Source organism: Monodelphis domestica, chromosome 3 (genome assembly GCF_027887165.1).
Source record: "Monodelphis domestica isolate mMonDom1 chromosome 3, mMonDom1.pri, whole genome shotgun sequence".
Taxonomy (NCBI): Eukaryota; Metazoa; Chordata; class Mammalia; order Didelphimorphia; family Didelphidae; genus Monodelphis; species Monodelphis domestica.
In genome coordinates, this window is record NC_077229.1 from 418938100 (window position 1) to 418963736 (window position 25637).

Below are 25637 nucleotides of genomic sequence, written 5' to 3' on the forward strand. Positions count from 1 at the left end.
AGGAGACAAGAGACAGGAGACAGGAGTCAGTAAGCCAAAGCTGAATATTCCATTACCAGGGAGACTAGGACCTGAGGAGAGAAAGTAGCCTGTCCTCTGACAGGAAGTGGGGGCAGGGGAAGAGACAGTTGGTCACTGAGGAGATAAAGGAAGCAGCTGCTGAGGGAAGGGCTTTTTGTCTCTGGGATCTCTAAAGAGCAGGAGATCTGTCTCTGAGGCAAGGTGCTGCTGCCAGTTGTCTAATGACAGTTGGGTTATTTTAGAAAACTGATTGAAGGAGTGAATGAATGGTGGCTGTCTATTATTTTGGGGAGTTAGGTAGTTAGTGAAAAATTTATAAAGCAGAAGAAACTGTCCTGAGAAGTCAGAGATAGTTTGAAGAAATTTTAAGTAGTATTAGGAATTTTAGGTATATTTATAAGGAATAAGATTAATAATCTCTTTCCTCTTTTCTATCTTTCTATCTGTACTTCTTTCTACCACTTTTCAGTGGGTTAGAATTATGCAGAAGTTGCTGATATTGAAAAAATTCAACAATTCTGGTCACTGCTTTGCAACGTACCTCCTCCATATATACTTTGTCAGGTTTATGAGTTTTACTCATTTTTCCCTTTCTTTAGCACCATTTCTACTTCCTCATGTGGCATTGTGGGATCTAAAATGTAGTAGCATTACAATGAAGAAAAATTTGTTACAAAAATTTTTAAGGATCATTTCCATTTTTCTGTGGTTCTTTTTCTGGTTCCACCCCTAAAAGGTCTCAGAATTATTTTACTTATTTCAGGCTTTCATCAAGTATTCTGTACATTTTTTCTCCTCCATTGCTGCTTTCCGTTGAGTATACATGATAAGCTTCTACTATCCTCCTCTGTAGATTTTTAAAACAAACTTATATGTTGCCCCATGCATATATTTTTTGACCAGAAAGGAGATGATATAATTGAGGTTGAGATGTTTCTTTTGTTCTTATTGTAGAGGTTATTCACAACAGTAAAGAAACAAAAAAAATGTAAGCTATCAACAACATAAAAAAAATTCCTAATCTTTAATAATAAATACAAATTAAAACAGCATCTTCTTTTGCATATGCATCAGACTAGGAAAGATTAAAAAATGGGAAAGGATAGTTGCTAAATGGGGTAGGTAAAGACATGCACACCAGTGAGCTGTAAAGGCAGAACTGTAAAATGGTACAACTATTCTAAAAAGCTACTTTTTAAACTACAATCCAAAAGTAACTGGACTGTGTCTACCTACCCTTTGAAACAGGGTTATCACTACTAGGAATATAGCCCAAAACATCAAATACAGAAAGGACCAAAATATACAATATTTATGAGTACCTTTTATTCTGATGAATCAGAACCATTTATATGACAATACTGTAAAGAACAGTTAAAGACTTAGAACTGTAATAAAAAATTTGTTTTTAAAATCTAGGAGGATAGTTGAAGCTTATGTTTACTCACAACAACTTGAAAGCAAACATCTTCCCAACTTCAAGTTACTAATGGTCTTTTTTTTTTTTAACCCTTGCCTTCCATCTTGGAATCAATATTCTGTATAGGTTCCAAGGCAGAAGAGTGGTTAGGCTATGAGGGTTAAGTGACTTGCCCAGGGTCGCACAGCTGGGAAGTATCTGAGACCACATTTGAACCCAGTACCTCCCTTATCTCTGGGCCTGACTCTCAATCCACTGAGCTATCCAGATAACCCCACTAATGGTCTCTTAATTGCTAATTCTTATGTGTTTTTCTCTCAATCTTTATTCTTCTTGACCTCTCTGAAATCTTTAAAAATGCAGACTACTTTGTAGTCTCATATATATGTATACATGTACATATACATACATATATCTATATATCTATATATCTTCTCAAGGTTTTTTGGAGATCATTCTCTCCTAGTTCCTTCTCCCATCTATCTGGGAGCCCTTTCTCAGTCTCCTTTGAGAAGTTTATGCCCACTATTTAAACCTCACCATGTGTACTCTCTGCATACTATAACAGCCTTCTGGTTACTCTCCTAAGTTTCTCCCCACTCCAATCCATCGTTCATTCAGTTGCCAAAGTGATTTTTCAAAAGGCAAAGGTTTGAACATTTTATATCCCCTACTAAAACTCCAGTGGAAGCTTATTGTTACTTTTAAAGCCTTTTACAACCATTATTCTTCCTATTTTTTCCAGAGTTTTTACTTTTAACTCCCTTCTACACAATCTATCATCTAGCTAAACTGGTCTACTTGCTGCTTCTCATAAAAACCCCAGTGTTAGGTGTCATCAAGGTCCAAGAATGCTCTACTTCATCTGTGTCTCCTGGCTCCCCTGGTGTCCATCAAGATTCAACTCAAAATCCACCTTATGCTAGAAGCTTTACCTTGACTTCCCCCCACCCATCCTCCTTACCAAATGCTATTAGTACCTTCCTTCTGGAATTATCTTCCATCTATTCTATATATTATTTGTCATCTGCATATTGTCTTCCCACTGTAAGCTAGTGAAGGTCAGGGGAACCATGTTTTAACTTTCTTTGTATTCTCAATGTCTGGCAAACAATAACTGCTTAATAGGAGGCAGAGTCAAGATGGCAGCTTAGAGACAGCAAGAGTTCAGACCTCCACAAACCCTTTCTCACAAATCAAAAACACAATGCTTCAAGGGGACTGAAAACCAAATCTAACAGGACAGAGCTAGGGAACCCTTCTCCTGGACTCAATTTAAAAGGTACACCCCCCAAAAAAAGCCTGAATTCAAGAACACACGGGTTTAAGGAGAAAGAAGAAGGTCCCAGGACCACTCCTCCACCTACAGTGTTGAGCCTCCAGCAATGGCTGGAATCTCTGGCTGGGCAAGAGCTCTAGTCTGGAGGGAGTACCTTCCTGGCACAGCTGTGCAGGTTCAGGGCATTGAACATAGGCAGCATAGAGGCAGCTGGAGGAGAAGCCCAAAGCAGGCAGCCTAGTCTCAGCCAAGACACTCCATCTTGCTGCCCCCCCCCCACCTCACTCAAAGTTTTGGCCTCAGGGCACAGTCAATTCGGTCCTGACTCAATCTCATCAATAGGGCAGATAATAAGCCTTCATAGGGAAGAGAAGCTCAGGCTTCAAAACCCCTAGCCCACAGACTGATGTGAGATTCTTACTGACTAAGCTCCAAGGGGCAAAGGCAGCAACAAACTACAGGCAACAACTTTCATAACAGGGCGGGAAGCCCAGCTCCTTCTCAGCTTCTGCTGTCAGCTGGGGAAGATGTAACTAACCTGATAAATCAGTAGAACAGAGAAGAAGCCCCTTCAGGATATAACAGCCCAAACCCACAGATCCAACACATAATGAGAGGAGCAAGGCTACAGGCAACTACAGGGGGGAAAAAAGGGGAAAATATGAGTAAACAACAGAAAAAGAAAAAAGAAATCACAATGGACAGCTTCTATGCAGGCAATGAACAAAGAAGGATCAAGGAACACCAAACAAAAACACAGAAACGCCAGCGAATTGGACACAGGCTTTGGAAGAACTCAAAATACAATTCAAAAAAACTACTGAGAGGCTGAAGACAACTGGGAAGCGATCTTAAAAAGCAAGATAAGTAATCTGGAAACTGAGGCACTTGAACTAAAACGAGAAAACAGTGTCTTGAAAGCCAAAATTAATGAGACTGAAAATGAATTGAAAATGAAAGATGAAAGATCAGAAGGATGACCAAAAATCCAGGGACGAAAGTTAGTCTTTAAAAACTAGAATCCAACAACTAGAAGCAAATGACTTCAAAAAGCAGCAGAAAACTATATAACAAAATCAAAAGAATGAAAAAAAATTGAGGAAAATATGAAACACCTCATCCACAAAACAAAAAATGTAGAAAACAGGTCCAGGAGAGACAACTTAAGAATCCTTGGACTGCTGGATGATCATGACAAAAGAAAAAGCCTGGGCATCATTCTACAGGAAATTATCCAAGAAAACTGCCCCAACATCCTAGAGCAAGAGGGAAAAGTGGAGATTGAAAGAATCCACAGATTACTTCTATACTTAATAATGAATTGACAACACCCAGGAATGTTATAGCCAAATTCAAGAACTACCAGACCAAGGAAAAAATTTTACAAGCTGCTAAGTCATTCAGATACCATGGAACCACAGTCAGGATAACACAGGATCTGGCTACATCTACACCGAAGGACTGAAAGGCATGAAATCTAGGTCTACAACCAAGAACCAACTATCCAGCAAAACTGACTATAATCTTGGAGGGAAAAGTTATGGTCATTTAATAAAAGAGAAGACTTCCAAGCATTCATAAAGAAAAGACCAGACTTGTATAACTACTTAACAAATGCTCATTGTTGACAGACTGAAATAGGTGATAAATTTAAGAAGTCAGATGGGATATATTTTCAGAGAAACTAATTTTTGTATTTTGTATTTTTGCTTCATCATCCTTATTTGTTACAAGGGAGGAATTATGTTTGAGGAGGAAAAGAAGAAAGTGCAAAATACTAAGAAAAGAGTGTCAACAAAGCATATAAGAAGATACATAGAAGGTATAAATGAAAGTTTAGAAAACAAGCAAGGAAATACTAGTTCTCAACCATGTTAAGTTTAATATACATTTTTAAAAATTATGGGGAAAGGATTCAATGATCAAATATATACAATTTCTTAGGAAATGAATATTACATTTAATACCAAATGTTTTGTTTTAATGTAATCTATTTCATCTTTTTATGATATTTATTCGTGCAGAGGCAATCAGAGGACTAGTTTGCAAACGAACCTTTAGCTTTGCTATTCTGTCATGCCTAAAGCAGGTTTTGGAGCATATCATTCACTGGCCTTACTTAACAAATTACTCTTTTAACTGGCATCACCAAGTGTTAAACTATCTGTTGGGAGGGGACAAACAAAATCCTTCAACTTTTTCCCCCCTCTACATCCTAACTCTCCATAACACATATTGGATGACATCATTTTCTTAGTGTCTTTCACAAATGCTTATAATGACAGCTGAAAACAGAATGACCAAATTACCCCTGAAATTATGTTTTCCCTACTTTCCACATACAATAAAACCAACCTTTATTTGCTTTTCAAGAGAGGTTGTGATCCACTCATATTCAGGTAAACTTTTGCTTCTTGATTTAACATAACAGAAGAATTTCAAAATTAGTGGCTTAATTTCTCCAGCAAATCATCTAATCTATCACTGGGACAAGGATTACAGCTTTTCAATAACAGCAATTAAATCAATACCCATAACAATCTAAAATCTATGACATTTCTCTGGCACTAGCCAGTCACCACCAGTGCAGAACTATAAGGGGGTTACCTAGGACTGAGAGTCATTCTTTTTCTTGCTTCATGGCTTAACATAGCCAATTTAGCAACAAGAGGCTAGTCCAATGGTGATGAGCCTCCCCATACTAAGAAATACAGATTACAGGAAAGCAGCAATAATCAAGTCTTTTGACAATACCATACTTGAAGCTATTCCAGGATGATAGAATTGCCAAACCTCTTTTTTTCTTTTCAAAGCTTTAGATAACTTTGCCTTTAAGAACCTGGGGGACAGCTGGGTAGCTCAGGGGATTGAGAGTCACAGTTAGAAACAGAAGGTCCTAGGTTCAAATCTGACCTCAGACACTTCCCAGCTGTGTGACCCTGGGCAAGGCCCTGAACCCCCATTGCCTAGCCCTTATCACTCCTCTGCCTTGGAACCAATACACAGTATTGATTCCAAGACAGAAGATATGGGTTTAAAAAAAAAAAGAACAGAGGATCTGGTTTATGTCATAATGAAGCATAAGAGGAGGATTATGTTCAAGAAATATATGCATTGCAAATCAAAACAACTGTGAGGTATCACCTCACACCTAGCAGATTGGCTAACATGACAGCAAAGGAAAGTAATAAATGTTGGAGGGGATGTGGCAAAATTGGGACATTAATGCATTGCTGGTGGAGTTGTGAAGTGATCTAGGAGGGCATTCTAGGAGGGCAATTTGGAACTATGCCCAAAGGGCAATAAAAGACTGTCTTTTGATCTAGCCATACCACTGCTGGATTTGTACCCTAAAGAGACAATAAGGGAAAATATATGTACAAAAATATTTATAGCCTCACTCTTTGTAGTAGCAAAAAATTGGAAAATGAGGGCATGCCCTTCGATTGGGGAATGGCTGAACAAATTGTGGTATATGTTGATGATGGAATACTATTATGTTCAAAGGAATAATGAACTGGAGGAATTCCATGGGAACTGGAACAACCTCCAGGAATTGATGCAGAGCATAAGGAGCAGAACCAGGAGAACATTGTACAGAGACTGATACACTGTGGGAAAATCAAATGTAATGGACTTCTCTACTAGCAGCAATGCAATTATCCAGGACAATATAATTAGAAAATCTCGAACCCTTGAACTTCATCTCCCAGAATCCTTTTCCCTTCTTCCATGTAGCTTGAGTATTGTCAATATATTTCTGTAACTCCACCTCTCTCTCTTTTCTCTCAGAATGGAGGCTGATTTAGCACTTTTTATTCTAGTTATTAATTAATCTTATTAAATATGATACTAGCAGTTATTATATATTAATTTTTAAGCTTACATTTATGGCAACCACTTTGGGACAGAATTCTCAGGAAAAAAAATTTTTAAGCCTTAGGGGAAAAAAATTAGATAAATTTTACAAGCCACATTTTCTCTTCTGCTACTTCTCCTGACTATCTGCTTGAGGCCAAGTTCCTCACTGCTACTCCCCCTTGCTGCTGCTGATGCCCGCCCCAGACTCCTTTTGCTGAGGTGTGCTGGGAAGTCTGACTTGTTTGTTTGGAAGTGCCTTCTTGGTGGGGGCCAGAGGTTGCCTTATCAATTCTTCCACCCCACCCCTCTCCCCCGCTTCCCCAACAGGGTTTCCAACCTGTCCTAGTGGTTTTTCAGTAGGGGAACACAGCTTGGAACAGAAAAAAACTGGCTATTCAGCCCCACCCCCCTTTCTAGTTTCCAAGCAGAATTCTAAAGCTGACAATGGGCTCCTGGTTAAGACACTTGCTATTGAAGGTTTTTTCTCAGGGAGGGCAGATAACCCAAATCAATGGATTTGAAGTCAGAGTTTTGGGAATTTTGTCCCTGGTTTTTTCCCTTTTTTCTCTGGACTCAAACACCAAGAGAAGGCTTCATTTTATATGCAAGTACCCTATTGTTGTCCCTCACAGTTTTGTACCTAGGGAGGAGGAAGGGACTGGAGAATAGCTTTCCCAAGCCCCATACCTAACACCTGAAAGGACTGTTACTTTCCACTCAGGTTCTTTCTGTTTTCACTGCAAATAAAATCCATTGAACCTTTTTTTGAGGAATATTGTTCTTACAAAACATGCCTGGAACTCTGAAAGAACAGTTTAAGTTGGTAGAGCTAACAATTGTATATTGGTCCTGCTTAATTCTTTTATTGACAGTTTTTATTTTCATTGCATATTTCCCATTTTATTTACTTCTCAAGAATATGCCGCAACAAGCTAGGGTACCTGAATTACAGACCAAACAAATATTTTAACAACGTTTTGAAAATCTTAAATATTCTCAGCATGCAGAAATGTGTGTACGAGGAACTCCAAAGGTGCGATAAAAGAAATGAAAATGGTTGATAAATACTGGGGAGGGGAGGGAAACCTAAAGAAATCTGGAAGTTTATTGATGTTAACTTTTTGAGTTTTGTTCCCTCTTAAACAAGTCTATTGGAATTGGCGAAAATGATTTTTTAATTCAATGTCTCTATCCTATCACGCTTATTATATTTTGTGGATTGTTTGCTTTAAAGTTTAATTTTTTAAGTTCATGTATTATATTAATCTAATCAATATCTTCACACTGAATCATTTTAAGATACTGTGTTTTGCCTATTAGATATATTCTGTTACATGATCTTTATTTGTACCTTTCCCCTAAGACTATACTGAGTAACATATCACTGTAAAAGCCCATAAACTGGGGGCAGCTAGGTAGCTCAGTGGATTGAGAGCCACGGCTAGAAACAGGAGGTCCTAGGTTCAAATCTGACCTCAGACACTTCCCAGCTGTGTGACCCTGGGCAAGTCACTTAACCCCCATTGCCTAGCCCTTATCACTCTTCTGCCTTGGCTCCAAGACAGAAGCTAAGGGTTAAAAAAAAAAAAGCCCATAAACACCTTGCACAAACCCTCTCTCATGGAGAAAAAAACCAAAAACATAGGTCCTTAAGGAAACTGAGGTTGTCACCAGATCCATCAAGGTCACATGTTCCCTTTATGGCCTTTTTGTTCCATTTTGCCTTCATTAATTGTCATATAGATGATGGATGGACTCCATGAGGGGATGCCCTTCAACTGGGGAATGGCTGAACAAATTGTGGCATAGGTTGGTGATGGAATACTATTGTACTAAAAAAAATAATAAACTAATAGATTCAAATAATAAATAATAATTAATGAATTAAATGAATAATAATTAATATAAATGTTTATATTAAAATATAATAAATATGTAAATATGAATAAATATGAATTTAAACATAGTGAATGCATTTATTTAAAAATAAATATAAATGATTAATTAATTAATTAATTAGATCAATGAATAATAAACTAGTGGATTCAAATTCCATGTGAACTGGAAAGACCTCCAGGAAGTGATGCAGAGTGAAAGGAGCAGAACCAGGAGAACCTTATACACAGAGACTAATATACTATGGCACAATCTAATGTAATGGACTTCTCTACTAGCAGCAATGCAATGACCCAGGACAATTCTGAGGGAGTTATGAGAAAGAACACTATCCACATTCAGAGGAAGAACTGTGGGAGCAGAAACACATAAGAAAAACAACTGCTTGGACACATGGGTTGATGGGGATATAATTTGGGGATGTAGACTCTAAAGGATCACCCTAGTGCAATTATCAATACTATGGAAATAGGTCTTGATCAATGATACATGTAAAACCCAGTAGAATTACGTGTCAGCTACGGGGAGGGGAAGAACATGAATAATGTAACCATGGAAAAATATTCTAAGTTAATTAAATAAAATTTTTCACTTCAAAAAAAATAAAAGTTAACATATCAAAATAAAATATATGACTGCATTTCCCTTTGATCCAGCCATACTATACTGCTGGGTTTGTACCACAAAGAAATAATGAAGAAAAATATTTGTACAAAAATATTTATAGCTGCATTCTTTGTAGTGGCAAAAAAGATTGGAAAATGAGGGGATATCTGCTGAACAAACTGTGGTATCTGATGGTGATGGAATACTATTGTGCTGAAAGGAATGATGAACTGGAGGATTTCTATATGAACTGGAAAGATCTCCATGAACTGATGCAGAGTGAAATGAACAGAACCAGGAGAACATTATACACAGAAAATAAAATATTGTTGAATGATCAAACGCAATATTCTGCTACTAATAGCAATCCAAATGGAATTTTCCTTTGAATGACAACTAATCCATCTCCAGCTTCTGTCCTTTGCATGCATGCCTCTTCCACACAAGGGACTTACGAGAAACAATGTTATCCACATCCAGAGAAAGAGCATCCAGAGGAGTAGAAACACAGAAGAAAAAAACATATCATGGATCACACAGTTCCTATGGGTATATGATTAGGGTTTGGGGTTTTATAAGATGATTCTATTACAGATATAATATGAAAATAGGTTTTGAGCAATAATACAGGTATAACCCAGTGAAATTGCTTGTCAACTCCAGAAGAGGGGAAGGGAAGAGGGCAGGGAGAGAACATGAAACATATAATCATGGAAAAATATTCTAAATAAATAACTTTTCTTTATAAAAGAACTCACATTTTAAAGGAAACAACACATATGGAATGTTTCTACTGCAAACAAGATGTAATTATCACAGGACATACCTGAGTTTCTGATATTGAACTATTTGACAATATCAAGAAGTTTGGTGGCAAAAAAACTTTCTAGGTCTTCCTGAGTGCTATAGCCCCTGCAGGTGCCAGGTCATTTCTCCACAGGGGATGGAGGCCCTGGGCTACTTCTTCCATGGCTCTAGAGTTCAGAATCCTGGACTTGTCTCTATGAGGGTCTGAAGGAGATGTTGGTTAAGGGGGAGGGGATTTAATTTGCCTAGCACATGCTGCTTCTTTTCTCTCCCTCTGAGTGATTTGCTGTTTCAGCCAGGCTACCTTTCCTGTCTTGGGTCTGGTAATTGGTTGACAGTTGGTGAAAGCAGGGGAAAAAAAAAAGAACAGGATCAAGAGCACAGAGAGGGAGGAGACTTGGGACCCTTCTGTTACCAGAAGAAAGGACAGAAGGGTAGAAAATGATGCTAAAAATTCTTGAGGAATTGAAATGTAAAGAATATACATCACTTGCCTTTCAATTTTAATTAAATGAGGTTAGGTCATGTGACAATGAAGTGCGAAGAAGAGCAAAAGAGAAAAGATCTAGGAACAGACACTAAGGACAGGGACAAGCATTCAGCTACCTGCAAATCACCACTAAAGTTATGCAAACTAAATTTCTAGTAGGTAAAATCAGCTCAATTTAACTTTCATCCAATAGTGCTCAGCATCCATGAAGCGTAAGTACCAAAGTCAGATTTGGATGCAGGGAAAAGACAGAAGGGGAAAATACAAAAAGTAAAGGATTTCTCATTTAGGAATTGGGGATGAGGGAGTGGCAAGAATATTCTGTAATAACTTCAGTACTCCATGACAACAAAGACACACATGGGGGAAATGTGCAGAAGAGAAAGCACTTCTAGAAATGCCACTATCCTACATGGCTATTTAAGGAGGCAGAAGGGGGCATATATGCTGCCCACTCTCAACTGGGAAAAGTGTCTTCCATCATTTCCATCACCCAGGTCTAAAGCAGATGGGGTCACTGTTTTAAAGCACTAAAACTGCCATAGCCTATTATCATTGGAGTGTTTACAAACAATAAAGTAGCAACATATGGCCAAATATACTGAGGTCTCCATCACAGAACCCTCTTTACTGCACTTAAAAATCAATATACTCCATTGACACGAAATCTATCTCAAGAAATGGAATACAGGAAGAAATGTTTGCCTCAGCCAGAAAGCAAACAAGTAAGAGTAGTACAATATTCTTCACCAACCAATTGAAAACAAAATCATCTGATGCTTCCTACTCTCTCTTATTTCTTTTTTTTTTAAACCCTTACCTTCTGCCTTGGAATCCAAGGCAGAACAGTGGTAAGGGCTAGGCAATGGGGGTTAAGTGATTTGCCCAGGGTCACACAGGTGGGAAGTGTATGAGGTCAAATTTGATCTCTTAATTCTTAAATGGGTCTATAAACTCATTGATTCACAAATCCCCTTGTGATGAAAAGCATGAAAATTATGCAAATTGCAATCTTCTCCAGAGGTACATGTGTGACTTATTCACTTCTTCCCATAATTCTTCCAATGTAAGCCAAATCAATGTGCCAGAGACTTTTATTGATTTCTCCAGATATCAAGAGGGTACTGTAAAAAGAAATTCTTTAATTTCTTTAATTTAATGGGAGACCTGGAGTTTCTCTTACCATAGAGATGTGTAGGGATTAACCAGCCCACAGTGACAGAAAGCAGAAACTGGGGAGCCCCCTGCTGAGCAGACAGCAGTTGCAGGTTGTCAGTTGCTGACAGTTGGTGGAGTCAGTTGTGACAGTTAGGGCTGGCAGTTGCAGAGAAGTTGGCTACTGGATGGGAGTTGATCGGGGATTGGTTGCTGGTGCTGTGGTTGTATTTAGTTGCAGGAATATAAAAGTGGACCTGAGCTTACTGAGAGGGCTTTTGGCTTTAGCCTTCAGAGGTCTTTTTGCCTCGGATCTCTAGAGAGCAGGTGTGTCTCATAGGCAAGGATCTGCTGTCAGTTGGCTATTCACAGTTGGGCCTGATACAGAAAACTAAAGAAATGAATCGTAGTTGTGTATTATTTTAGGGAATTAGGGAGTTAGTGAATCATTTATAGATAGTGTAGGTTAGATTAGGCCTGGTGTTTGCCAGGCAAGAAGAAGCTGTCCTCAGAAGGCAAAGGTAGTTATTAGGAATTTTAGTATATTTATAGAGTATAAGATTAGTAATCTCTCTTCTTTTCTATCTTTCCCTCCTTTACTATATTCTTTTACTATCTCTATTTTAATAACTAAATTGTTAATTGTTAAAAGCTGCTAGAAGTTTTATTTTCTCTGGCTTAAAGGGATAATATTAATTTATAACTCCACTATATTTTCATTAAAACTCAAATTATTAAAAGCTGCTCCCTTCTTTTGTCAAAACCCCTATTTTAACCTTTACAATACCAATTCCTCACTTTAGCCGATATTGGTCATCTCTGGACCCTACCAAGTGACCAGTCCACTCGCCTTTCAGAGCATGCATTTCTTCAATGCTTTTTGCCCCTCTTCTTTGACAAACCTTATTAATTATAGAATTAAGCTTATTCACAAGTATCATGTATTTCTCCAATGTTCTGTATAGTAATCATTTTCCATTTTTAGACTATTATATATGCCATGTCTTAGTGTAAGAATACTAGTAAAATGTTGGCGTTAACTGAATTTAAAAAATTAAGTGCTTATTATGTGGGAAAAGTACTGTTGACAAATTAGCAAAGAAGGAATTGCTGCTCTCAGAATGCCCACATTCTTATGGGGGAAATAATATATACAAGGTTTCATAGTGCAAGTCAAATGGAAAGGCCCCATGGTCTTTAGGGCATAGTGGCAAAACAAGATAGCAATGTTATCTTCTTTAAGCTTCCATTCAAAAAAATCATGTTTCTAATGTTTAACTATTATTTAACAGTGCCAAGAACACTGGGAGAATTTTCTTATTCGAGGTCTTCAGTAGTGGTGGTTGCTAAGGAGCAGGGAACTTCATAACTAGAAGTGAGGGCAGCTAGGTGGCTCAGTAGATTAAGCACCTCATCTAGAGACCAGAGGACCTGGGTTCAAATATGACTCAGACAATTCTTAGCTGTGTGACCCTAGGCAGGTCACTAAACCCCAATTGTCTAGTCCTTAACACTTTTCTGCCTTGGAATCAATACTTGCCATTGATTCTAAGACAAAAGGTAAGGATTTTAAAAGGGGGGAGGGGAGTTGTGTTTCAGATGGTTCTCAAGACTTAGTTGGCTCAACACACAAAGGATCTATTGCTATCACTTCTACAAAGCAACCACAAAGGGAATGGGGGGGGGGGGGGGTCCTGAGATGTTTGACTGGTGGATTATGATGGAAGTTTCTTTCAACTAAATTAATTCAACCCAGTTTTCAATGTCTATTATTGTTGAATAGCCTTTTCCTAATAGGGCTATAGAAATCTCTTGCATGACCTACTAATGTGTTTCATTTTGTTCCAATATTGAACTTCAACTAGCAAGGGACAGGACTAAGTCATGCACAGACCAGAACAAAAGGTCTCTAGGACAGTGATGGTGAACCTATGGCACACATGGCAAAAATGGCATGCAGAGCACTCTGTGGGAAGGCTTGAGCCTCCCCCCCCCCATTCTTACTAGAAAGGCAGAGGGACTCCCCTCCCTCTACACTGTGCCAGATAACATTCTTTCACATCCCCGCCTCTGCCCAGCAGCCAACAGGAGAATACAGGGAGTAATGTGGGTGGCTCACAGGCAGCAGAGCTGGAAGGGAGCAAAGAACTCAGGCCATTCCCCTCCCCATCTCTACACTGGCTGAAGGCATTTGCTGCCCTGCCCAATGGGAATATTTTCTCCCTCCCCTGTATGAGGGGTGCAGGGCATGTGGGGGGGGGGGGGAGGGACTGTTGAGTGGCACATGATCTGGGAAGAGGGTATCTAAAAGGTTTGCCATCACTGCTCTAAGATATTCTCCTTGCTTTCACAATAAATTCAATTCATACCAAGTTCAATCTCTCTTTACCCTAACTCCTGTCCTTATGCTAGTAGATTTCAAAATACATACATATTCCTTCAAGTATCCTACTTCTTCACTCTATTTTAGCTTCACAAAGATATCCATATCCTTGATTTTTGCCACCTACCTCTTTCTACCCTTCAGGACCTATGAAATCCCATTATCTGATCATATTTAACCTCTTCTTTACTATTCCCTAACCTCATTCTTCATCTTTGGCTTAGCCTTCAATCCTTCTATTCTTTCTCAGATGCTATTACTCTTGCTACAATCTCTTTCCTTGCCCATTTTCAACTACTCAGTGAATTAATTGGTTCACTCTCTGCACAACCCTATATGCTTGAGTCCACAGATTTTTGCCCTCTCGCTCATATCTTGTTGAACCTAACTGTGGATAATTCTAGTAACTCTGGATTGGGATATTCTAAATATCCAATTCCCTTCCCTTCCAAAAGCCTTCTCTCAAAAGTGGTAAAATAGTGCTGCCTGGACTCTTAGTAACAAGAGATTGAAACTACAAGTTTTTTATTACATAATCTCAAAATTGAGACCTCACTTCAACAAGGCAATCCTTTTATATGTGTCTCCTTAATCATTAGCCTTCCTCCTACTCACCAAAAAGGCTATTCAAATCCTTTTCATCCCTGGCTATGTGACCCTAGAACAAGTTGCTTAAACCTCATTTGCCTAGTCCTCACCAGGCAGTTCTTAAAACAAAACTTTTTCATCCTTTCACCCCTCTTATCCTATGAGTTTTGTTTATTAAGATAAATAAACCCTACTTACTTCGTAGAAAAAAAAACAGGCCATTCCAAAGATAGCTCCCTTTTCTTCCCTCATCTCATGAAAAGTCAGACATTTTTCTTGCCAAGGCACCCTTGTGTTCCCATTCCACGAAGTCTTCTCCCTCTTTCACCATCACTCTCACAAATCTTCACAGGGCCTTTGAGTGAGGGCTTTCCTACCATTTACAAAGAAGGTCAAGTCTGTCTCCCTAATTGTTAAAAACCACCAGACCTTTATCTCTCTGCATCCTTTATGGCTAAACCCCTTCAGAATGCAATCTACATTGGTTGTCTTCACTTTCTCTCCTTGTTTCTGACTTCACTATCAATTATCTCTTATTAGCTCAATCTAAAGGCTTTTTCATAATCCTCACTGTGACGGCCTCCCAGTAATATAAGGGAAGTCACTTTCTTGTCCTTGATACTGCAGTATTATTTTTTTAGGTTTTCCTAATAGTGCTTCCTCCTGATTCTGCCCCTACATGTTAGACTTTTTCTTAGTTTCATTTGCTGGATCTTTAGCTAGGGTTATGATAATTCAATAGAGGAGACTGGAAGGAATGGTCAGGATGTTAGGAGGACCAAGAAGAAGCAGTGTCATGAAAGTCAAGAGAAGAATATGTAGAAAGTGAGGTGACCAGCAGTGGCAAATGCAGGAAAAGTCATTCAGCAAGCATTTATTAAGCACATATGTTCTGAGAATTTTAAATATGGCAAATACATATGTAAGGAATTCAAGGAACTCACATTCTATTGGGAGAGACAACATGCAAGTAATAGTCTACATAAGACACAGTAGTAGTGAAATCTCAAGGGAAAGGTACTAAAAAGGGGGAGGAGAGCTGGAAAAGGCCTCTGTATAAGGTGGGATTTGAATGGAGTCATGTTGATAGGTACATACCTAAGGGCAAAAAATAGATCCTCAATATACACCAAAATTTGTAACAGCATTTTTAAAAGCAAAGAATTAGAAATAAAATAGATGCACATTGACTGCGGAATACCTAATAGCTAAACAAACTGTAGTACACAAATGAATTAAATTATTGAACTGTAAGAAATGATGCATTTGGAGAACACAGAATTGGGAAACTTTCATATAAAGGGATGCAAAATAAGGAAAAAGAAAACAAATATACCTGACTTAAAAATATAAATGGAAAGAACAAAAGTCAAAGAAATTGAATGATATGTAATCACAATCACCCAGACTCACCTGGCAAAAGATAAAAAAACACATTCCCTTCAATTTCTTTGTAGAAGTAACAGACTACAGGGAGTAGGATAAATTAGGTTGGATGTAATTGGCTTGTTAAAGAATTCTTGTTCAATTGGGTTTTTTGTTTTTTACTCTTTGTTATATGGAATGGTTCTCTCAGAAGGGGAAAGGTGAGGAATACATTAGGAAACATAGGTGGTGTGAGAAAAAAGATTTTTAAAAAAATGAAGTCCACCTTTATTTTATAGATAAGAAAACTGAGGCCCAGAGAAGCAAAGTGACTTTCCCAAGGTTACATAACTAGTAAATGGAAGAATTAATATCAAATCCCAAGTGTTGAGTCATAATGTTTTTTTCATTATGCTAAATTCAAGGGATAGTTGAGGGCTCCCCAGGGGAATGACAGAATATCAATTCTTATTTTTTAAATTATGAAGAAGAGGCAAAAAGACTAGGCCAGGGTATAAAAAGTAAAAAGTATAAAAAAAAAGTAATCTTTCTGCCCTAGGCAAGATAATGAATTGATGAATAGACAGATATGGACAATAGAGCAAGGAACAATGAGGACTTAAAGTAACTGGATGAAACTATTTCAAGATATTGCCTCTGCCTATTACTACCCTGCTTAATTATCTTTTTTCTTAGAGAAGGCCAACCTTCTGAATAAGTGGATATCTATTTCTATGTCTATATACACACAAAATCAATCATTCTCCCCCGATTTTAGTCCAACTTGAAACCTAGATCCAATAAAGCATAATATTTCCAGTCAGCCATAACCTCCAAAAAATATGCAAAGATGCATTAAGATTGCATTTGGAAAGGGAAGGTACACAAAGTCCCTTGTTTCATGTAGATGAAATTCTACAGATTTTTTTTTTTATCTATCACTACCTATCACTCTCTTTGCAGGCATATAGTTAAAATGCATCCTGGCATCATTCCACAGTTCAGCATTGTTTTTTAATGGATATTAATAAGCCAAGAGGAAAGATCTGATGTACCATGTTCAGAAGTTCACTGTACCTCTGTGACTCTGAACAAAAATTCCATCACAATAGGAACTCTGCATAGGAAACCAAGTTTTTAATTTCTCAGATTTGAAATCAAATAACCACACAATGTCAAGATTTAAATATCTCACATACTTTAAGAGGGCAGAGGCTTCACCAGAAGTAAACTACAGTATGTTTTTTTAAAAAGTAATTTCTTTGGAGTATGTAAGGAAGAAGGAAAAAGCAAATTTTTGAGGACTCGTTCCTCATGATATTCATATTAGAGAAAAATTAAGAGTATAGTTTTTGAAAAAAAAAATTGTTAACAGAATGGAGATATAAACATTAGCATCTACCTACACAAAGAGGATTAAAAAAAAACAAAAAGAAAAACAAGGGGACAGCTGGGTAGTTCAGTGGATTAAGAGACAGGCCTAAAGATGGGAAGTCCTAGGTTCAAATCTGGCCTCAGACACTTCCTAGCTGTGTGACCCTGGACAAATCACTTAATCCCCATTGCCCAGCCCTTACCACACTTCTGCCTTGGAGCCAATACACAGTATTGACTCCAAGATGTAAGGTAATGGTTTAAAAACAACAAAAAATACAACATAATTAAAAGTTTTGCTTCAAGAGTAATTTTGACCAATACCTCAAACAAAGATAAATCTCTAAATGGGTATGTACCTAGATGTAAATGATTATATCATAAGCAAATTAGAGAAACATTGGGAGGGAGAGACCTAGCATAAGGAATATAAAATGGATAATTTTGATTATATAAAACTAAAAAGGTTTTACAGAAATCTAACAGGTAAGATTAAAAAAGAAACAATTAGTTATCCACCTGCAGAGAAAGAACTGTAGGAGTCAGAATGTAGATCAAAACATACTATTCTTCACTTTAATTTATTTGGGTTTTGATTTTGGTTTTATATGATTATTCTCTTACACTATTGATTCTAAGACAAGGCATGGGTTTAAAAAAAAGAATGTAAGGCATCTCTTGTGACAAAAAAATGATGAACAAGATGGAAGCAGATAAATCTGGGAAGAATTATATGAACTAATGAAAAGTAAAATGAGAACAATTCATAAAATAACAAAGACGTAAAGAAAAGTAGCTTTTAACGACAAACTTTAAATTTAAGAAGTTATTGGATATAATAAATAGCAATGATTCCAAAGAATATAAGAAGCATGATACGCATACCCAGAGAGCATTTCCTAGAATCAAGGTAGGGCATGAGACATGAATTTTCAGACATAAGACCATATGGAAATTTGCTTTTTTTTTTGGGGGGGGGGGTGGATGAGGATTTAAGGTTCCAAGAAAGAAAATAAAAGAAAAAAAATGATCATTAATTTTTTTAAATAAAATGTCCAAAAGAGAACAGAAGGCCAGAGTGTAATAGAAAAGCAGAATACCTTTAAAAGTAATACATCAAATTTATTACATACTTAAAAAACAAGTTGTACACAGCTAAACGTATAATCCTCTTCTGTCCCAAAAGTATATGGAAATGCTACTATTTAAGATCAGAATTTTTTTTTTAATTTAAAAACAAGACTCTTCAGTCATTCAGCACTATGGAATTTCATGGACTTTCAACAATAAGAATTCCCTATGGGGGGAAGCTGGGTGGTTTAGTGGATTGAGAGCCAGGTCCAGGGATGCTAAGTCCTGGGTTCAAATGTGACCTCAGACACTTCCTAGCTGTGTGGCTCAAGGCAAATAACTTGACCCCCATTGCCTAGCCTTTACCACTCTAATGCCTTGGAGCCAATACACAGTATTTATTCCAAGATGGAAGGTAAGAGTTTTAAAAAAAAAAAGAATTCCCTATGCCAATGAAATAAATCACAGGCATAGGCCAAATCTCCCACAAAAACACAGTGAAATTGCACTGTTCATTAGCTTTTTGGTAAGCTTTTGAAGGATGTGATAGAGGGACTAGATTATTGGGCATCTCCAACTGTTGAGTATCTCAAATTGAACATATCCATAATAGAATTCATACTAGTGCCCTACTCCAAAGGTCCCAATGTCTGCTGAGGTTACCAATTTGCTTCTAATAACCCAGGTTCACCACCTTCTAGTAACCCAGGTTCACCACTTAAGGTAAATCTACTATTCATTTTCACTTTCTTTCTATATCCAGTTGCCAAATCTTGTCAATTCTATTTTCACATCTTTTGAGTCCATCATTTTCTCTTACATTACCAGCACCAATAGCTCAGGTCTTCCTTGCCCCCTTGCCAATTATAGTACATTTGGAAAAAATCTCTTAACTGGGAATCCTAGCATTTGTCCCGCTCAAATCCACCTACCAAACAGGAGGGAAAATAATTTTTGTAAAGAACAAATCTGATATCTCTTCTCTGTTCAGGAAAGTTTAATAACTCTCAATTGCTCATACAAACCCCTCTGGTTGGCTTTTTAACTCTTCACAATCTTAACTCCAATCTGGTTTTCCTGGCTTATTTCATATTAATCTCCTTAAGGCTCTCTACTATCCAGCCAAATTAGCCTACCTGTTTCATGAACTCATCATTCTAACTCCTGTTTTGCTCAAGTTATCCCCTATTCCTAGAATGTATTCCTTTTTCCAAATCCATGTCTAAAGAACCTTTATTTTCCTCCAAAGATCAGTTTTTGTGCCATCTCTAAACAAGAGGTTTAATTGTTAGTGCCTCTCTCCTCATATAACCACAATATATACAATCTTATACTACATTTTTTCTGACCCTGCCAAAACCCAATGCATTCCCTTATCACCTCACACCTATACTACAGAAATAGCTTCCTGGGCATCTGTTTGTCCTCCCAGATTCATGTTTCTCCTTACTGTAATCCATTCTCTACTCAGCCATCAAACGGATTTTCCTAAAATGTAGATTTGTCCATAAAATCCCCACCTCTCCATTTAACAAATAAACCCTATTACCTCGAGGATGAAATATAAAGTCCTCTGCCTGCCATTAAAAGTCCTTCAAAATCTGGCCCTCTATCTTTCCTGATTCCATATACCTTACTCCCTTCTACATATTCTTCAGTCCCATAGAACTGGCTTCCTTGTTGATCCTCACACAAGACACTCTTTTCCTGACTCTGGGCATTTTCTCGGGCTGTTCCCTCATATCTGTAATTCTCTACCTTACCTCCACATCCTGGTTCCTTCAGATACCAGCTAAAATTCTAGCTTCTTACAGGAAGCCTTTCCTGATTCCCTTAATACTAGTACCCTCCCATTTTGGGTTAACTTCAATCAAAGTATACATGTTGTTTATAAGAGTATTTTTTAGGTTGTCTCATCCATTAAATGGTGAGTCCTTTGAGGAAAAATACTGGTTCCTCCCCAAACCTCCATTTTAAAGAGAATACCCAAGCCAATCATATCTTCATTCCTACACAGCTAGCACTCACAATAAAAGCCCAAACTTGGCTTTTCACCTTCTTTCACCCCTCACTTTTCAGCTTCCTTTTACTTTCATTTCCTCTCATTAATATGTAAACTCCAAGAGGGCAGGGATTATCTCTTTTGTATTTGTATTCCCAGTTCTTAGCATAGTACTTGGTAGGGTAAGCACTTAAAATGGTAGTAACCTCAAGTTTAGCCTTTTTATCCCTAGGACTTAGCACTGAACTTCAAATTTAGTGTTTGTTTAATAAGAATGTTGACTATAATAAGAGTAAGTGGTAACCTTCCCCTAAAATACATAAGCACCTAGAAGGCTAAACTTTTCATTTGACCTTTGATTCTCCAACTCCCAGCTCAGTGCCTAAGGCATTTTTTCTTCTTTTCTGGTTTCCTGCATGGAAGAGAAATTGGTCCTAGGACCAATGCAGGGCAACCCGACAGCAAAGTTAGTCTTAAGACTCCCAGGCGTACTAAAAAAAATTAGGAGACTTGCAAAATTAAGTGACTTGCCAAGACACCAAAGCAGGATCCCAAAAGAAACTTGAACCTAGAACTATCAGACTCTAGGCCCATTTTGCAATAAAATCCAGTTTTGTGCAACAAGAGAGCTAAAAATGGCTTTTACATTTGAAAATAAATTTGCAAAATTTGCAAGGTGGGTGAAGAAGGTAGCATTCGATGTGTCAATGACCCTATGGTCTACTCAATGCTCTTGGACTGGATGACCTCTAAGGTCCCTCCTAATTCCAATATTCTATGATTACAATTATTGTGTGCATGACTGTCTTATTTGTTAGTTATGAGGAAATAACATTAAAAGCTTTTGCGAGATACAGTGAGTGTTCTCCTTGGCATGAGTTTCACCAGGAAACCCAAACCAACATCCAACCTACCTGCTCCATGGAGCAAGAGGAGGCTATGGAAGTTAAGTGCTGGAGAAGCCTCCTTCCTTGATTTCTTTGCCACCACTCCCGCAGTGGGGGACCCAGGGACAGTTGGGCTCCCTTAGTCAACCTGGCAAGCCGCTACAACAGCAGCATCACGAAGAGAGGAAATACAAAACAACAAAGGTCCTTCTCCCCCATTAGACTTTAAGCGAAATCAATTCTTCCCCAAAAGAACAGCTAAAACACACATGTATAGGCGCGCGTCTCCATCAACACACAATGCACGCCCAGATGTGTGCTCGCACTCTTGCCCACGAGGGGGAGGGGGCCGCGCAGGAGGCACGGACCCCTCCCCCTCTAGAATCGGGGCTCGTGTCCCAGCCCCCTCCCCCCATTGAGCGAGGCGAGGAAAGGGCTGCTCGTTCTGGGGGCCCCTCCGGGCCCCACAGTTCGACCCATTCTCAGCTCTGGATTGGGGGGTCTACTGGGCCGGGCCAACCCCGCCTCCAGGATCCGAAGAGGACGTGGCCGCTTCCCGTTCCCTCAAGTTCTATCGCTGCCCATCCCGGGCTTACCCGTAAGTCCTCAAAATCCGCCATTTTCTACCACCCGCTGGCGCAAGCGAAGCCGCCGCTCCCGCCGCTGCTGCCGCTGCCGCCGCCGCTACCGCTCCCGCCGCCACCGCTCCTCCCGCAGCCTCTGGAGAAGCCGTCGCCACCACCACCACCATGGTGCACTGGGCGCCGCGAACGACGCGCCGCCGCCGCCGCCGCCGCCGCTACCGTCGCCGCCGCCGCCAGGCCCCCGTCACGTGACGCGGAATCGCCACCACCCCGCCCCCGGAGCCCCCGCCCGCTGCCCCGCCCCCCTCAGATCCCACCCCCTCTCCTTCCCCGTTCTCGTCCTCCCTCGCGGGTCTTCCTCCTCTTCCCAACCCCTTTTCCGTCCTCTCCTCCCTGGTCTCTTGTCGCTGAGAGAGTCCCTGGTCGTTGCTCTTCCCTGTCTTCTCCTCCCTCCCACTTCTCTCCTTCTTGGCCCAGATTCACCTGATTCTCTCGTCCTCCCTCCTCACTACTGCCCTTCCCCTCCCTCGCCTTACTCCCTTTCTCTCTGAATCATCCTTGTCCTTCTCTCGTTTTCTTGCCTCTTTTCCCACTCCCCTCTTGTCCCCTCTCCAGGCGAGTTCCACAGGACTGATGCTCTCTTCCCTTCTGCAGAGGTGGCGGGATACATGGGAAGATACCCGCTTGCCTGGAATCCGGGAGCCAATCTGAATCAGCGAGATGCTGAGGCTCCGGGGCTGCCACAGGAAGGGAGGAGGAATCAACGGAGGAAATCGGAATCGGGGGGGAATTGTCAATATTAGACTTGTGGACCTATTGGATTCAGGAAGTTGCCCGAAAACCTCCCTGCGGAGACCTGTCCAATCAAAACCAACTTCTTCTAAAACTGCTTGTGTTAATGTAATGCAAATGTGGGGTTCTACCAACTTTGTGCTTGCCCCGGGAATAAAAGGATCATTTTTGACGGACAGATTTTCCTGTGCTGTGTTATCAAAAAGAATGGCTTTCTTAATTTTTCAGAGAACTGGCCTAACTCTTCATCCTCGTTCTTACGTAGTCATCTGTTATTCTCCATGGTTATACATAAGATCTTAGCTTTAGTGCTGAAAAGGAACTTAAAGGTCATTCCAAGCCAATTCTCTCTTTTTCTAGATGAGGAAATTGAGCCAGAAGGAGGTTAAATGATTTGCCCAGTGGATACTCCTTTTTGGAAGTATTGTATTTGTCATCAGCATTGCCCCGTCCTGACTAAATGCACCCATTAAAATAAGATTTGTTGTATTTGGGACACAGGAAAAAAAACTTCACCTTCTCTATCTGCCTCTTCTGTCATCAGTAAACAAACATCTATTAAGCTCCTACTATATATGAGGCATTGTACTAAGCACTGGTATACCAAAAGTGAATGAATGAATGAATGAATGAATGAAACAAAAAAAAAATCCATCCCTGCTCCATAGGAGCTCACATTGTAATGAGGAAGATGGCATGTAATTGTGTACAATGGAGGTATAGGCAGGGTAAATAGGAGATAAATAATCTCAGAGAGAAGTCTCTACAATTAAGGAGTTGAAAAAGATTTCTTATAGAAGGTGAAACTTTAAGCAAAACTTTAAAGCCAGAGAACCTGAAGGTAGAATTGAGAAGAGTCCCAGGATTGGGATAGCTCATTCACTGGTCATCACTAGCAAAAATGTTCATAGCCTGGAAATGGACTGTCTCCTGTGAAGAACATGTCAGAGTAAGAGGAAGAAGGGTTGGATGCAACTAGCTGACTTAGTGGATTGAGAACCCGGCCTGGAAACCAAATGTCTTAAGTTCAAATATGGTCTCAAACACTTCCCAGCTGTGTGACCCTGGGCAAGTCACTTAACCCTCATTACCTAGGCCTTTCCAGTCTTCTGCCTTAGAATCATCATACAGTATTATTAGACAAAAGGTAAGGGTTTACAAAAAAAAAAAGGGGGGTTGTATGGATGATGATGAATAGCTGGCATTTATATAATGCTTTGAAATTTGCAAAGTGCTTCACAAATATATCAACTTCACAACAATCCCAAAAGGTATGTGTTATTATTATCCTTATTTTATAGCAGAGGAAACTGAAGCAAATAGTGGCCAAGTGATTTTTCCAGATTTACACCCTGCTAGTTAAATGTCTGAGGCCTTACTTGAACTTAAGAACAAGAGTCTTTCTGACTCTTGTTCCAGCACTGTATCCATTGAATCACATAGTTTATGTGAGAAGACTAGAAAGTTAGGGAGGAGTCAGAATAAGGAGGGTTTTAAAAAGTCAAACAGAATTTTATATTTGATCCTGAGGCAATAGGAAAGCTGCTAAAATGGATGGAATAGGAAGCTAATGATCACTCATGCTTTAGGAAGATGAGTTTGATAACTGAGTGCAGGATAAACTATAGTGGGAATAGATTTAAGACAGGGAAACCAACCAGTAGCCTATTACAATATTCCAGGTGCAAAATGATAAGGAGTAAAATGAAGTCAGAAGAGAGAAAGGGAAATATAAAAAAGATATTAAGAAGACCAGAATAGCAAGTCTTTTTATTATAATCCTTACCTTCTATTTTCGAATCAATATTGAGTTTTGGTTCTAAGGCAGAAGAGTGGTAAGGGCTAGGCAATGAATGAGGTTAAGTGGCTTGACCAGGGTCACAGGTAAGAAGTGTCTGAGGCCACATTTGAACCCAGGACTTCCATCTCTAGGCCTGGCTTTCAATCCACTGAGTCACCAACTGCCTCTGAAATAAGTTTTGAGAACTAATGAGATGGGGAAGAGGGGAGTGAGGTATTAAAGATGGCCCCTAGATTGTAAGCTTGGATGTCTGAAAAGCTGGTAGTATGAGTTAATATTTGTATAGTGCTTGGCACAATGCCTGGAACAGAGCAAATAGATGCTTAGTAAATGCTTCTACCCAATCAGGTTAATAGCTGAGTGAAGAATGAATGGGGAGAGGGTTCAGGAAAAAAGACCAATCCAACCACTTTGGTGCAGGTCTCTCATTACCTAGCTGGACTTAGACTAATGCAGCAGCCTTCTGATTGGTCTTTTTTCCTGAACCCTCTCCCCATTCATTCTCCACTCAGCTATTAACCTGATTGTGCTGAAGTAAAGGACCGATCAAGTAATCAGTCCCTTCATCCTACAAACCCACCCCTATTCAACAAATTTTAGTGGTTCCCTATAACTTCCAAGATCCAGTACAAAATGTTCTGTATGTCTTTGAAAGCTCTTCACCACTGGACCCTTCTTGGGTTTCCAGTTCTCTTATACCTAGTTTCTTACCACATACTTTATGATAGGAGGACACTGGAATCCTTGCTCTTGTTAAGGACTAACAAGTTTCTAATGGCTTTTGTGGTGTTTATAATTTCTTTAGGACATCAAGATTATGAAATCTTGATAGACATATGCCTGTAACTAACTTTGCAATTTTCCAGCCCCAAAGGGCCAGAATTCCTTGAATAGTGCCCATGCTTTTCTCCATCTTATTGAATTTGCATCAGTACATTCCAAAAGAGATAGTATATTTCTTGTGCTAGTCTGAAGTTTTCCTTGTTGCCCAATCTTAGAAACCAGCCCTGTCCCTTGTCTTGAAACACTTTATCAGCCTGTACTCTCCTTTAGTCTCTTAGGGGGAGTCTTAGATCTATCCAACACCAACACATAAGTGTTTCTTAATTCTCTCAATGGAAATATACATCTTTGCTACAGAGCTATATATTTATTGGGTTTTAAGGTTGATAGTAATGGTGGCAGTGGTGGGATAGGAAAGAGGATGCCTCTCCTGCCTTCTAGGATCCAGTTGAGATATGGTACCAGTAGAAGT

At 39.2% G+C, this 25637-nt stretch overlaps 1 protein-coding gene across 4 annotated transcripts in view; it reads right to left on the reverse strand.

The window, feature by feature from the left end:
* Nucleotides 1–22061, reverse strand: part of PIAS2 (protein inhibitor of activated STAT 2) — a 94185-nt gene extending 72124 nt beyond the window's left edge. For 3 of the 4 annotated variants that reach the window (XR_001628527.2, XM_007486635.3, XM_007486633.3), the window contains exon 1: nucleotides 21802–22049. Coding sequence is in view for 3 of the 4 variants with exons in the window: in XM_007486635.3 (XP_007486697.1) it covers nucleotides 21802–21825 (24 nt within the window). In the remaining variant the exon portion in view is untranslated. Of the gene's footprint in view, nucleotides 1–21801 lie in introns of all 4 variants that reach the window. The other variant, XM_001371527.5, reaches the window with a different exon arrangement.
* Nucleotides 22062–25637: the final 3576 nt, after the last annotated feature.